This window comes from Echinops telfairi, unplaced genomic scaffold (assembly GCF_000313985.2).
Source record: "Echinops telfairi isolate 266 unplaced genomic scaffold, ASM31398v2 ScPeMD7_23;HRSCAF=83, whole genome shotgun sequence".
Classification (NCBI taxonomy): domain Eukaryota; kingdom Metazoa; phylum Chordata; class Mammalia; order Afrosoricida; family Tenrecidae; genus Echinops; species Echinops telfairi.
In genome coordinates this window covers 45,431,572-45,447,332 of record NW_022103920.1, presented here as the reverse complement: position 1 = coordinate 45,447,332, position 15,761 = coordinate 45,431,572, and the positions used below count along the sequence as shown (strand labels likewise).

The 15,761-nt window shown below is 40.5% G+C and overlaps 1 protein-coding gene across 1 annotated transcript in view; it reads left to right on the top strand.

Annotated features, from left to right (window-relative positions):
- The first annotated feature begins 29 nt into the window (after nucleotides 1-29).
- MAGI2 (membrane associated guanylate kinase, WW and PDZ domain containing 2) overlaps nucleotides 30-15,761 on the top strand; it is a 1,552,529-nt gene continuing 1,536,797 nt past the window's right edge. The window contains exon 1 of the mRNA XM_013004634.2: nucleotides 30-460. Coding sequence (XP_012860088.2) covers nucleotides 160-460 — 301 coding nt within the window. The 5' untranslated portion in view covers nucleotides 30-159. The remainder of the gene's footprint in view (nucleotides 461-15,761) is intronic.

Genomic DNA, 15,761 nt, shown 5'->3' with positions numbered 1-15,761 from the left:
CGGGCAGAGGGAGAGCGCCGCACAGACGGCGAGGAAGGCAAAGTCTGCTCCTCTTCCTCCTGGTCCCCTGGTCCCTCGAGCCGCAGCCGCTCACCATCAAAGGTCGCCGCCCCCCGCCCCCCAGGAACCCCCGGAGCGGAGGCGACTCACCCCACTGCCATGTCCAAAAGCTTGAAAAAGAAAAACCACTGGACCAGCAAAGTCCACGAGAGTGTCATTGGCAGGAACCCAGAGGGCCAGCTGGGCTTTGAGCTGAAGGGGGGCGCCGAGAATGGACAGTTCCCCTACCTGGGGGAGGTGAAGCCCGGCCAGGTGGCCTATGAGAGCGGAAGCAAGTTGGTGTCGGAGGAGCTGCTGCTGGAGGTGAACGAGACCCCCGTGGCGGGGCTCACCATCCGGGACGTGCTGGCCGTCATCAAGCACTGCAAGGACCCCCTCCGGCTCAAGTGTGTCAAACAAGGTGAGCGCCGCTGCTGCGCGGGGCGGGTGGGCGCGCGTGTGTGCCGGGGGGCGTGTGGCACGGTGGTGGGGTGGGGTCGCGAGAGGACTGGCGGGGCGAGGGAGCCGAGGGGCAGGTGGCCGTATGGCGTGCAACTTTGTTGGCGCAGTTAGACCCTCCCGGTCGGAGCCGCCCGGCCTGCTGGGACCTCCTCTCCCGGGGTGCCGGCGAGCTCCCGGACCGATGGAACGTGCGTCAGGGGCAGCGCCCGCAGGGAAATGGAGAGCTCTGGAGAGAGCCCGGAGGAAGGGGGCAGAAGGCAGGGGCAACTTGGGGGCGCAGCAGCATCCCCAGCCGGCCGGGAAGGGGCACGGGGTGGTCACGGGGCGAGCGGGGAGCTGGCCCAGCCCCTCCCCAGGAGCTGGACTTCTGACCCACAGAAGGCTGTTATCCGCAGTCATCCCTTGGGGGGTCCCGCAGCCACGGACTACCGAGGAAGGGGCAGGGCAGATGGCTTTGAGGGCTCCCACCGAGCTTCTGTAACTTTTCCCCCTGCTCACTCCGGGCCCCTCCCCCGCCCACGGCTTGTCACGTGGGCCCCGCGTGTCACGTGCGCACTGAGGAACCCGAGCAGAGGCTCGCCCGGAGGCGCGGTGCTGGGAGTGCGGGTGGCTCCCAGGGCTCCTGGGAGAGGGACTGAGAGTTGCACATACTTTCCTTAGGGGTTCCCCTTGGACACTGGAAGTCCTCAGGGGTCGGGCTCCCAGCCGGCTGGGGGGCGTGTTTCGGGGGAGGAGTTTGGTGGAAATGCCAGTTGGTTACCAGTGGGCTCTCAGCTGACTTAGCCTGGTCCTCATTGAGGCTCTGTTGTGGCTTAAGGGTGAGTGGGGTCTCACCGAATTCTTTGGCTAAGTCTGTCATTTGTCCGCAAGAAAATGACGCCTCCAAAGGAGGGAGAAAAAGTGTAGAAAAAGCTTTTTAACTAGGGGAAAAAAAGCATGTCTTGGAATTCTGCACATGATAGCCTCATTTTATTTCCCATTCGATGATGGTATGGCACTGTCAGGCATTGCTGTCTTGGGGTTGATTGTTTACCCTGACTTCAGAGGTGGAATTGAGCGCCGTGGGGGTTTCTGTAGTGGAAACGTGCACCTACTTTGTGAACAAGTATCTCGAAACTTTCTTAGGGAATTGTTCTCCTAACCAGTATTAAAAGTAAACAGGTAGAAAAGAAGCGTTGGCAACGTTCCTTACATGTAAAGTCCCAAGCAAAACAAGTGTTTAGGAAGTTAGCTAGTGTTTGGACGTGGGCTGAAGCAAACCCGGACCTGAAAGTCAGCATAACTGAAAATGTGCCTAACACCGCAGACTCCGAGTTAGGGAGTCAATAACGTGTGTTAGTCATTTACAAGATGACAAACCTGAGGGTCCAAAACTGAGATTTGTGTTACCAGATCAATTCCATGACTATTTGATAGGGATCAATGGAAAGTTCTGACCTTGGGTCAAATATAGTATTAATCGTGGTTTTGTTTATAATGAGCTTTGTTTACGTGTAGCACCCAGTGGCAAATGAGAATATCCAAATAAGAGACACATTGTCCCGCTCCAGTTGGCAATGATCACCATACGTCAAAAGTGATCAGTTTTAAGCTCAGCATTTTTAGATGGACATTAGAAACTCTTATCACTACCTAGCAAGAACAAGTCCAGAAGAGAAGGCAAAGGAGATTGCGGGGTAAGGTAGATGTAGCCTGTGAGATTCAGTGGCAAGACAGCTTGAAAAAGCGAGGGCCTGAAAACCTCATTAACTATTTAAAGACGATTATCAAGTAAGAAAAGGATGCACGCCACCCTCTGGTATTGCCCTGAGTTCACCTAACATCAGTCTATGGATAGTTTGAAAGGGCGCATCTTTTGAATTAGTATTTAGAGCTTTCCAAAAGTCTGCGGGCTGCACTGTGAGTTCAGGAGGCTCCTGCCACCGTGGGAGTCTAGAAGAAGCCCATGGACCATATTCCACAGATACCATAGGGTTGATTCCCATGTAGAACGTGGGCGTGAACTGAATATAACTGAAATCCTGCCATGATATAATCTGAGGCTGACCCTAAGAACTCAACATCTACACTGTTTCATTTGACACATCGTTGCCTTTGGAAATCATGGAGTATACATACATAGTGAAGTGTTATTTTTAGGGCAAAACACTTTTATTTCTATACTGACCCTCAATCCAGGACTTCACTCATTGTTGATATTCATAAGATGTTCACAGAACCTGCCTCCTCCCCCACAGGTTCATCCCAGAAACTCTACTGATTAGAAGAAGAAAGAAAATGCTACACCTTGTAGCTTGTGTGGAAAATATTTTCTTAGATAGGGTGATTAAGATGCATTATCCAGATGTTTCAATTACTGTTTTCCTTGTAAAACAATAGGTTTATTGCATGTATCACTGACTATGCAACATCAGAGTTTTAGACCATTACTGTGTCATATGTGTAGGGTTTCACTCCAAATTCAACTTGGTGGAAACACCTTTAGGAACTTCTGAATTTTGCTGAAAATGTAGGCAATGTTTAGCAGTTGAACTTTTAAAATATTGGTGAGATAACTGATTTTTTAAAATCTAGTCATACATTGGGCATTATACAGAAACAGTATATATAATCATAAGGAACTTATATCATATTTTCAGAGAAGAAATGAGATTTGAATAAAAAGGATAAATATTTACATTTTTATGTCGATTATGAAAATTTGAGGCTTGGTAGTGCAGAGGTTAAAGCTCTGGACTGCTAACTAAATGGTCATTGGTTTGAAACTATTAGCAGAAAGATATGAGCCTCTTACCATAAGGATTGACAGCTTTTGAAAACCTATGGGCATTAAACCTTGGATAAGAGTCTTGATTGTCTAAATGTCCTGGGTGACAGTGAGTTTGGCTTTTTAAAAAATATATAATAGTTGGATGTGTAAACAAAAATTGAGGAAATGGTACAAATGTATAAAATATAGAGCATATGAAAGTGCATTATTTCCCTGCTTTCATTTACTCTTTTGACTAGTGTTTTATTGAAAAACCAAAACAAAGAATAAAAACATTGCTATCTAGTCAATTCTGACTCAAAATAACCCCACAAAGCAGAGTGGAATGACCCACATTGGGTTTCAAGGCTGTAAATCTTTACTTAAGCGGACTACTACATCTTTCTCTCTTGGGAGTGAGCAGCTGCCTTTGGTCAGCAACCAAGCACTTTAAACACTCTTGACACCAGGACTCCTAATTTTAATTGCAGATATCCTGAATATAAGCTGTAGCTTAAAGAAGACAGTAAGTTACTAGGCCTTGGACACAGGCTAGACAGAATAGTTAGGTCATAGTTTTTCCACATTGTTTAAATAACCTTAAACTATTTTAAAATGCAGTTAATTAAATTTAGAGGATTCCCTTTAAAATTTTGGCCTCTTTGTTTTTTTCCCTACATAATGATAAGTCATGTGAGAAAAGATCATTTCTTGCTATATCTACATTTTTAATAAGCTTTGGCTGTTTCAAGGAGCCCAGGTGGCAGAGTGGGTTATGCTTTGGGCTGCTAAGAACAAGGTCAGCAGATCGACACCACTGCGGCGCCCGTGGAGAAAGATGAGTCTTTGTGCTTCATAAAGATTTACAGTCTTAGAAACTCTCGGGGGCAGTGTATGATCAAAGAGGCAGAACTGACTGGATGGCAGTGAGCTTGGTTTTGGGATCATGGTTTTGCTTGACAACAATACTTTTCCTCGGTAACATTTAGTTACAATGAGCATCTCTGTTCTGTAATCGTAGTAAGACATCAGACCCCCTGAAGGAAGTTTCCGGAGTGATTCTGAGGTGTGTGCTCCAGTGCTCCAGGCTTCGTTTTCATGTCTTACGTTTGCCACGGAAGTCCCCAACAGCCAGCTACATTGACCATTGTCCCTACCTTCCCAGGACTGTGGCTGCTAATGCATCTCATACCCCATGGGGCGTGACATAGCCTGGACTTATTTTCCCATGTTGGACCTTCCAATGGAAAATAAAAGGCAAAATATTTTTTTGAAACGTTTTCTAATTCCTCCCAAGTGGAAAGAGCCAACTAATGTCTTTGAAATTCAGTCCTAGAGAATATCTACCTGGCTCTCCCTCCTATTGCTCCTTTCAAAGATGCCTTCAAAGGAAAGCAGATCCACATTGACTGGGCCATGCTTTCTTCTTTGCTGACTTGAAGCTGGCTCCACAAAGTTAAGCCTGTATGCGTCTTTTATTTGGAAAGATAAAATCAAATTGTGTCAAACTTTCTACCGAAAGGATTGACTGTGCTCCTTAGAAATTTAAAGGATGTGAATTCTATTCATTAAACACTATCATGTTTAAACATTTGCCCATGCATTGGTATTTTAGAAATAAAATCTTTAATGTTTTGGGACATGGCTAATGCAACAATTAGCATGGTTTGGACATAATTACCAAGGGTGCTCTTGTAGCTTTTCCTTATATGGTGATAATGTGAATGGCATGACCTTGAATGGTTAGTGTGACTATTGATTTGGTGTGTGTTTTGTTTAGCATGAGAGGAGGCTCAGGGTGAAACCACAGCTACAAGCATGTAAGTGATACTATCTCTTATGTTAGCACACTATACAACTTTTAGGAGTCCTGTTGGCATAGTGGGTTGCTCAGTGGTTGGTTAACTTCAAGGGAAGTCGTTTGAAACCACCAGTTCTTTGTGGGAGAAACAGGAGGCTTTCTACGTCATAGTGAACGAAGTTTTCATGTTTGACATCACTGCTTGGTTGTGGTTTAAACAATGACTTTCTTAAGCATAGCAGACCCTTGGTTGAATTATCTCTTTTGAATGATAAGATATAAACCTAATTCACTGCCGTAGAGAGATTCTGACTCAGAGAAACCCTTCTGGACTAAGTAGGGCTGCCCCAGTGGATTTCTGCAACTGTGCCTCTGTAGAAGATTCATCTTTCCCAATCTCTGCTGACCGGCAGATAACCTGCCGTATGTGCCACCGGGCCTCCTGGGAGACAGATGTGGTGATGGTTTCATGTGAAGGCTCCTGAGCGTCTGCCTGAGTCTGAGCCCTGAGATTGTCCCTTAGCATGAGCTGTGGGAACACACCTGTTTCATACCTTGAGAATAACAAATAAGCTCTTCATTTCAATCAGGTAGTGTCTGATTGGACATAAACTCTATGTAAATGTTGCTAATGTTAATCCAAACGTAGCGGTCATTTGAAGCTAGTGACTGACATATATTTCTTTTAGCTATCAAGAGCTTGACTCCAATTTGAAGACTAGCTGGCTGAAAACCATGAAATTATCGACTAATTAATATGATGAGCAATTTTCAAATTGTATTCTTGAGGCTCTTTTGTAGAATAAGGTGAATCCTCTTCCTTGAAAACCATCACTGTGAAAAATAATGAGATTAAGTATAATGGAGCTTAAATTCACCTTTTAAAAATAACTAACTGATGCTACATTTTGTGGAAAGATCGTCCGTTTTATATTTACTTTCTACCGCTGCCACCATTTATTTTCATCCGTAATGTATTCTCTTTGTATTCATATGTTTCCTTCCGCTATATTAAACCCTGTACTCTAGGTTTGGCAAGCACAGGAACCCTATTAGAATTCACTAATTTAAGTGCACACCTTTATTTATTTACTTATACATTTTACCTGTGACTGTAGTTAGATATAAGTATCATGTTTTAAGGCTGAATGTTCCCATCTTAGGTAGAAATCAAGGTCTTAAAAGTTAAGAACAACAACAAAACCAAGTAATTTTTTGTAATTGTTTATAGTCAGCAATGTCTAATAAAGAAAACTAAATCAAAACTCATAAAGTTTACTTTGAAGTAATGAGAAGTTCAATAGCCCAGTATAAATAATCCTTCACAGTACATTGTTACGAGATGAAGTAATCAATGATATCTCTACCAACACTACCCCAGTGATTTTAGGATTTTAGTTGAAGTAATCCCACTTTAGAATTCAATACATACATCTACTTTGAAGTTCCAGTGTGTGTCCAATATTAATTTATAAGACTATTTCTTAGCTAAAATCTTTCTGAAAAACAACAACAAACCATCTCACTGCCATTGAGTGGATGCCATCCAATAGTACCATATAGGACAGAGTAGTACTGCCTCTGTGAGTTTCCCAAGCTGGAACTCTTCACAGAATAGAAAGCCTCTCTTTCTCCTTAGGATCAGCTGGTGGTTTCAAACTGCTGACCTTTTGTTTAACAGCCTAACTCATAACCACTATGCTGCCAGGGTTCCTCACAACCTTTCTAGTTGTTAAGAAAAGCAGCATGGAACAGGGTTGAAAAACCTTGATATTACGACATTTTGGGATTATGTTCTGTTCCATGCCCAGCTCATGTTTTCTATTGCCAGTAAAAGTTCATGTAATGATTCCTTTAATAAAGTAAGTGGTAGTTAATATCATAGAGATAATATAGTAATGTGTGCATAGTTATCAAGGGGTCTGATAGGGTTCTACACCTGTTAAAAACTGTTGTAAAATACATCATTAATGAGATGGATAGTTGCTCCCATTATACTTATTTATTTTATTTCAATGAGTAACTTTGAAAAGTTTCAAACATGTTTATTAATGTCAATATGTAGTGTTTGCTGTTTTGGGTAGTCTTGAATAGGTGTTGGCAAACTGTGGCTCTTTCAGTACATACATGTGGCTCTGAAGTAAAGTAAAAAATTTCAAGAAAATCATAATTTCACTTATAAAACTTTTAAAGGATATTACTCAGATAATGGCAATTTCATTTGTTTGTAAATATATATATGGCTCTTGAATCATTTTTAAATTGTTGTGAGGGACAAGAATGGCTCTTCCATCTCCAAAGTTTGCCTGTCCCGGGTCTTGAAGAGGAAGTGAAAGTTTTCTTCTTTGACAATTTACTGAGTCTTAACTAATTGCATCTAATTTATCTATCTTCAAAGATCCATTAGGCTAATGAGTGGGTGGATGCTTTTACGAATGATTGGATTTGTTTCAGTATTTTATATAATTATGTGGCTTGCTCTAAGTGCAAAAGCATTCCCTCCTTATAATTGTTCATGAGTCCATGTGAGGTTTTTGCATGATTTTCAGTTAGTTTTGTTTACTTTAAAATGAAATCACTGTCAATATCGCAGCCATCATCTTAGATCCAATAACCACCCCTAAGTGTTATGGGACAGAAGAAAAAAAATAAACCTTTAGTGTGAAGTAAAAGATATTGCAAATATCGATTATTTCTTTTTTATTATTTTTTCAATGACAACATTTTTGGAAGAATTTTTATGAATCTTATAACTGCCTTTCATGAAAAGTGTGTTTATGAAATAAAATATTTTCCATAAATATTCATCCATTTTATTAAGTGACTTAGGAAAATGAAGAGGAAAATTCTGTCTAATTTTAAAAAATATATATATTTATCATATTTTGATATTACATTGTATGTGAAGAAGTTTCTCCAAAAATAAGATTTCTGAGAGCTACATTGAACTCTTATTGAATTATTAGTTCATGAAAAAAAAAATCACTGCCACTGAGTCAGCACCACCTCATGGAAGCTCTGTTGGAGAGTGTCGAACTGCCCAGTGGCATGTTGAGACTGTGCCCCTTTACAGCAGGAGGAAGCCTCATGTTGTTCTGCAGAGCCATGATTTCAAACTGCTGACTTTGCCGTTAGCAGCCCCACTACACCACCAGGGCTCCCTACGGTTCAAAAATGGTTTTCATTTTAGATTGTTGCTTAACATACTACAGATAATGTCTAAGTTTGAAAGTAGGTGCAAGTATCACCAAAAGTTTATATTTCTAACATTTCGTTTTCTATGTACCATTGAGCAATATGGCTTATCGTAATGTTTTAAACTACTCTGCCTGGGAAGGTATGTATTTCACTGGAAGAGATATGAATACAAGGAGGACAAATGCGATAGGAACTTATATATTAATTCAGAAACATAACGCTAAACTAGTGAAAAGCTGACAAGTTGGGCTGCAAATGTGAGCAAGTTTGAAAGATCTGGAATGTTCAATGTTCAATGTTTCCGTAAATTATTTTGATGGGTTTATGGTTGACCCTAGCTTGCCTTTTTCTATCAATATGCAAGGATTTTTTTGAATAAACAAACAACAAACTTCGTTTACTAGAAGAAATCTAAGAGTTTAACCTTGCAAGGCCACTAAATCCCCCCAAAATTTCTTATTTATTTTTAAAAGCATTCTTGCTTTTCTACACACACACACACACACACACACACACACACACACTTCAAACACTAAAGTTCAATTCCTTTTAAAAATCAGTAGCCCCCAAAAGGAGCTATGTGAAGATGAAGTATTATTTGAGCAGAAACAACTACATAAAATCACACCACATGTTGCAAACAAAGCTGAAGACTGGTGTTCACACTCACCAATTTTCATCGTGTGAACTTTGAGTTTTATGAGTGATTTGTTAACTTTGGCATTAGGATACCATAAAGACATAATGAAATAATATACTCAGATGACATGTATATTTTATGTGTATGTATTAGTTGTTAAGAATTGGTACTGTCAGATTTCAGAAATTTGGACTTTATTGGCATTTACAATGGCTGGTTGAGCACATCCTATGCCGGGCAATGTTGTTGTCATAGGAGGAACAAGGGTAGGGATAGGGCTATCACGAATGGGATGCTGTATTTACAGAAGGATATAATTGTGTATCTCAGAATGAGACTATGGCTCCAACATGCTATCACTATATCTTATATTGAAATTCTAAGAAAGCTACCATCTTTAATGAATTTATAGATTTCCTCAGATATTTTTTTAGCTAACATCCATGTTACTTTTTTGAGAAATTAAAAAATTTTAAACAACAACATTAAGTTTAATTAAATGGATCCTGTAGGGTTTAATGTAGTAATTTTAATTACATTAATCTTTTAAATTTAAAACTATTTTTCTCTTTATACAAGCAGCCCCAGCCCCCTATGGGATAGTATTGTATATGCATTTATTAAGTACATATTGTATACTGTGAAATCTAATATAAAACTGTAAAATTAACAATACATTTTGAAAGCACAAATGGTACTCTTAGCAACTACTATGAATCAAGAAAATGCATATATATGTTCTCATTATGTCTTTATTTTCAAATTAATTGGGAAATCTTCACTGCCTAATGAGTGGCATAATGATGTCCTTTATCCTTGGGGAGACAGACTTTTCAGTATTGAAGAAAGGGGCTGTCATTCAACTGCATACCCTTTCAGATTAACATCAGAAAGCCACAAAGGTGGAAGAGAAACTATTGGGCGTCTACCTGACATATATTTCTTCTATCTCCTCTCCTCATCTTCTTACTGTCAGAAAGCCCATTTTGTTCTGAAGAATGAAAAGTACTTAATCCTTCATGAACTACTAATATAGAAAGCCTATGACTGACTTGTTACTGAGATAATAATAAGCAAAATATTTAAGCCATTTAATTGGGTTTCTGTTCCTGGCAGCCAAAATTTTTTGATTGATTAAAAAAAACACACCCAGATATTGGCATAAAATAGATATTTTATGGATTTGGAAGCAGTTGATGAGGATTTTTTTCAGCAAGAGAAGTACTTTCAGGGAATAATTCAAAATACATTTTCCTGTTACATAAGCTCTGTCAAAATCCTAGGTATATATCTGTTACCTCATTCAATTTTGTTCTGATTGAATTTCTGTTTCAAATTCCAGAAAATTCTTACCATTCTAAAGTAAAAATATGAATTCATTTTAGCATGATCCAAAATGAAACATAATCAAGCAAACTATCTACAAAAAAAATTACCAACAGTGCATGCCCAAACCAACTTGAGCTATTCTTTACGTTATACAGTGTTTATAAATGCCTTTGCCCTGGGTCCAGAAGTGAACCCAATGATAAACTGACTCATCAAAAATGTTCCAAGCTCCATTTTTTAAGGGATGCAATTAATTTAGTTATAATTAAGCAAGCAATTATTAATATCCTACTCTTTGGCAGGCATTGCGCTAGAGACTGGTGATAAGAAGATGAATAGGATATCATCAACATGCCCAAGTAGTTCATTCCGTGGTTTGAGTTGTGAAATTTGAGTTAATGGTCATTACGGTGAGGTTATTTTCATCTTTTAAAGACACTTGTCATGATATAACCAAAATAAAACGTAAGGAAATAACAGTTCGTTTTAGGAGAAATACAGACTAGGAATCTGTGTTGGTAAAGTCTGTCCAGTTATTTCTGATGCACAGTGACCTTATGAATAACAGAATGAAACGCTGGCCAGTTCTCTGCCATCCTCGCACTGTTCTTATGTTTGAGCCCATTGTTGCAGCCCTGGTGTCAATCCATCTCATCGAGGATCTTCCTCTCTTTCGTTAGCATTCAAGGAATTAAATTCAAACACTTCCAAAATCTGTGTGTCTGTTTTAATGGTTTACTATGTTCCCGGTACTGTGCTAGACAATGAGCAAAGAAAGATGCACAACTCTACAACAAAGTTTCATAGCCGAGGACAGGGAGCTTGGAAGATAGATACATGTGGATACCAGTCACTACTCTCTGTCATACTAGATGCGAATTGAACAAATTGTTTAACAAATCAGTTCCATCTTTAGGGAAATAAGCATTGCTACCATACGTGATTCATAGGGATGCTATTTGGAATATATCTGATAATACCTACACCAGGTTTAGCCCAAACAACATCAACAACAAAATAAAACTCATTGCTGTCAACTCAATTCTGACTCAGGCTTAACTCAGGACTTAGAATATAAAGGCAAAGGGTATTTATAGAGCTCTAGATAAAGACATGTACATATACAAATATATTATATGAGGATGGGGAAATAGATCTATGAGCCTACATTTATAGGTTTAGTATTAAGGTAGCAGAAGGACATTGGGCCTCCACTCAAGTACTCCCTCAACACAAGAATACTTTCTTCTAGTAAATTGGCATTCTATGATGCTCACCTTCCCGACACAACCGCTGAAGACAAAGCGGGTAAATAAGCAAATGTGGTGAAGAAAGCTGATGGTGCCCGGCTATCAAAAGATATAGCGTCTGGGGTCTTAAAAGCTTGAAGGTAAACAAGCGGCCATCTAGCTCAGAAGCAACAAAGCCCACATGGAACAACATATCAACCTGTGTGAGCACGGGGTGTCGAACGGATCACTGAAGACAAATGGGTGCATAAGCAAATGTGGTGAAGAAAGCTGATGGTGCCCGGCTATCAAAAAGTATAGTGTCTGGGGTCTTAAAGGCTTGAAGGTAATCAAGCGGCCATCAAGCTCAGAAGCAACAAAGCCCACATGGAAGAAGCACACCAGCCTATGTAACCACGAGGTGTCGAAGGGATCAGGTGTAAGGCATCATCAGAACAAAAAATCATACCATAGTGAATGATGGGGGCAGTGTGGAGTGGAGATCCAAAGCCCATTAGTAGGCCGCTGGAGATCCCCTTGCAGAGGGGTCTCGGGGAGGAGATGAGCCAGTCAGGGTGCGATGTAACAATGATGAGAAATAAAACCTTCCTCTAGTTCCTAAAGGTTTATTAGAGCCCAATAAATGCCAGCTTGTTTAAAAAAAAAAAAAAGAATATAAAGGTTCGATAAGTTTTTCTATGATAATAGTTAGCATATATAATTAATAGCATGTGTGTGTCCATTACATATTGGTATTCAACATGGTTAGTCATGATCTATGAACAACTATTTTCAATACCATTACAATGTCAAAGACTTGAGTCCAACAGAAAGACAACCAATTTAGTCACTCACGGAGCTCCGCCTCTCCTGGGGAGATCAGGCCTGACTCGGTGATCAGGTGAGAAATACAAGTGAGCTTTCCAGAGGCAGAGCACAGAGGCCTTGGTACTTAGAGGTACAGGCTGCCTCGGGAAGAGTTTCCAAGTATTAAAGTGTGAAGTGTAAGGTAGAAAGTAGGAATACGTGAGTCTATGGTGAGCGGGTTGCATGTGAGCCAAGCCATCATCTAGCACTGAAAAGTGAACTATTGTGGATTATTATTCTTGTTAGTATTAGTTTTATTGGGGTGAGTATTATTACAGTAAAACCTGGAAAGACCAGTAACTGGAGGCACTGCCCTGTTTTTTTCTGGGTTTCAAAAGAGTTTCATCTTTGACAGGGTGTGGTTTTACCTAATTTTATTTCAATATTTTTGATTCAATATATTTTATTCAACATATTTGAATTTTCCTTCTCTGAAAGCTTCCTACCTTAACACCGGTTCTAGTTTTCCCAGATTTTATTGCATTTGTATTATTGTTGAATGTTTGTGCAATACTTACTATATATCAGTCATTGGTTAAGTACTTTAGATATGTTAATTCATTAATCTCATATTCTATAAGATTGCTCTTATAATTAACCTATAATTAACCACATTTTTCAGATAAGGAAACTAGAGCCAAGAGAGGTTAAGAAATAGGTAAAAGTACATAATAAGTGGCAGCGAGCCAGGATTCAAGTTTAGGAAATCCTCTTAACAAGTAGCCTCTCCTACCTCAAAGTCCTTTGAAGGTTTGAAGGACAGACTGGACACAATCATGTTCCTGCAGTATTCCCCAGTGACAGGAAATATCAGCCCATATTTAGGCAATGAAAAGACCTGGTTAAAGGGCCAGAGAACGCAGGCAGGAAACAATGTAGGAAGCTCCGTGGTTATCAATGGGAGAGGCTTTTCGCTCTCTACCTAACCAAATCTCTTAGGAATGAAGACAAGGCCAGTGAGACAAGAAATAGGCGACAAGTGAGATTGGCAGCAATGCTAACTGGATATGGAAAAATGGAAAAGAAACCTGCTTGGATTTCTAATTTCTCCTGCATGGTACCATTCACTCAGGTAGAGCTTTGACATAAGGGACAACTTTGAGGAGAGGGTGCTTCCATGAGGGCTGCCCTTTGTGACACCGGGAAGGGATTAAAGTGGTAGGCTTCAGAATGCCGCTGGGTAGAGGTGTGAAGAGTGGTTTGGACTGAATTTATAGATGAGGGTATCTGAGTTTGCCTGATGGCAGAGGTAAAGGAAAAGGAACAGAGACATTCTGTGACACTAAGTCTGAGGAGACTTTAAAGGATAGACCAAGAAGACAAATATGACAGGGCAATCAAAGCTATCTCAGTAATGAGTAAGTGCCCAACAGGGCAAGGTAGCAGGGTTAGGCAGAAAGGTGATGTTGGCATGTTTCCACTGCATCCGGCAACATGGAGGCCACCGGGGTTGGCCCTATTTGAGTGGAGTGGACGGGACAGAGTCAGATGTCACAGATGTCACAGTGAGAAAGCAGAAGTCCTGTGTGGGAGCCACTCTTTCAAGAAGTTTGCCCTAGTCGTGAAGGGTAATGAGCTATTCCTCTATCAGAAGTGCTTGGTTAGGAAAAAAAGTGTGTGTGTGTGTGTGTGTGTGTGTGTGTGTGTGTGTGTACATGAACTTATGGGTATTATGATGAAAGAGGTTTTAATTTCCTGTATTTGAGATTTCTATATTTGTCACTTGAATATAATTTTTGCCATTTATATAAAAATCCTAGCAAATTAAGATCTTATGATTGATTAATTGAATGGATTTATCAATTCTATGTGTATTTTGTGGCATGCTTAATACTGGGTCCTGGCATTCAAATGACAATAATCCTTAGACAAATGTGTTAGACAGGGTTCTCTAGAGAGATAAAACAAAATTGCTGATAATTTAATATATTTATTTATAAAGATAAGTAGATATATAACAAGGAATGAACTGTTCAATCATATATAGTTAAATATATAATACAGGAAAGAAACAGTTAAATTATAAAGCACTACAAATGGCTTAATCCAACTCATTGCCGTGAGAGAGATGTGAGAGACTAGCAGTCCTTCCAGTCCAGTCTGCTGCCAGATCTTCCTCTATTTATAGAGAGAGCTAGGCTATGTCAGCACAGCAGCCAATCAGAAGGCAGGTCACCAACTGCCAGTCCCCAGCTCCAGCGATCTCTTAAAGGGACCTCAACTTACAGCGACACAGTCTACAGGCTAGGCATCCCACAGGTAGTGTAGCCTTTAAATTGAGGCACAGGACAAGCAAGGCAGCCGCACACTGGTCCGATGATCAAAGCGAGAGACAAGAAAGGCGAGATTCACCAAGGCATTTATCTCTCTGCCCTTCAGTTAATCCCACTTGTGTTTATCAGCCAGGCTGGCACAATAAACTATCTCAACTACCCTCCAGGAATACAGAGTGGAAGGAAAAGCAGTCATATACAAAACTAACTTTAGAACACGCGTCTATGGTGAAAGTACAAGGACAGGCATACTGCTTTTAAAACACATACTCAAACCAGGGAGAAGCCGAGAGACATCGCATTAGGAGTGTGGATCCTGAAGTCAGGTTATTTATTTGGATTATTCTCCTCCCAAGTGCATCGTTATCACTTCCTTGTGGTGGGGTTAATTTCTTTGCATACCAGTTCCCTCCGATGTCACAATCAAAGAAGACAGTGCTGGGCGGGAGATGTTTTCTAAAATCTTAAGTGTGGTTGTTACTTGGAGACAAGATCGGCGCGGACCATGCTTCGCAGCCCAGGGGATATTTGAGATGTGTTCTAAAGCATGAGTAGGAGTTCAGGGAAGGGACGAGGAGAAAATGCTCCTCTTATGAGGAAAATACAAATAGACCAGTGAAGCCAGAGAAAGGAGTCTCCCAGCACCCTTGTGGCAACTGGGGATTTGCCCAGAAGGGAGCTTCAGAATCCTATCAGAGAAGCCATCGATTAAGAATATAAGAATTGGACATTATTCTTTAGATAGAATAATTTTTTAAAGTTTTAAACAAAATATGAGCATAATCAAAGCGAATGGTTTGTTGAAAAGAGAAAAAAATGCTATGAGATATGCATTGAGTGGAGAGGAAACTGAGTGGAGATCATAAACCTGTCCTTAATGGGATGAATTATTTTGAAGGCTATTTTTAGAAGCAGAATGCTTAATAATCTATAATTAACTACATAGCAATTTGTGGTAAAGGGGAGGCAGGAGTCAAAGATGACTCACGTTTCTGACTTGGGCGTAGGTAGATAAAGTCGATAAAGGTTTCCACGGAGAGAGACGCTGTAGTACAGAGTGCTGGGCCAGATTGACAAAGCTGCCAGTCTTCAGGGAAGCAGACTGCCACATCTGGTGCGTTTCAACAGTCGGCCTTTTGGTTAGCACCCTAACACTTTAAACACTGCACCACCA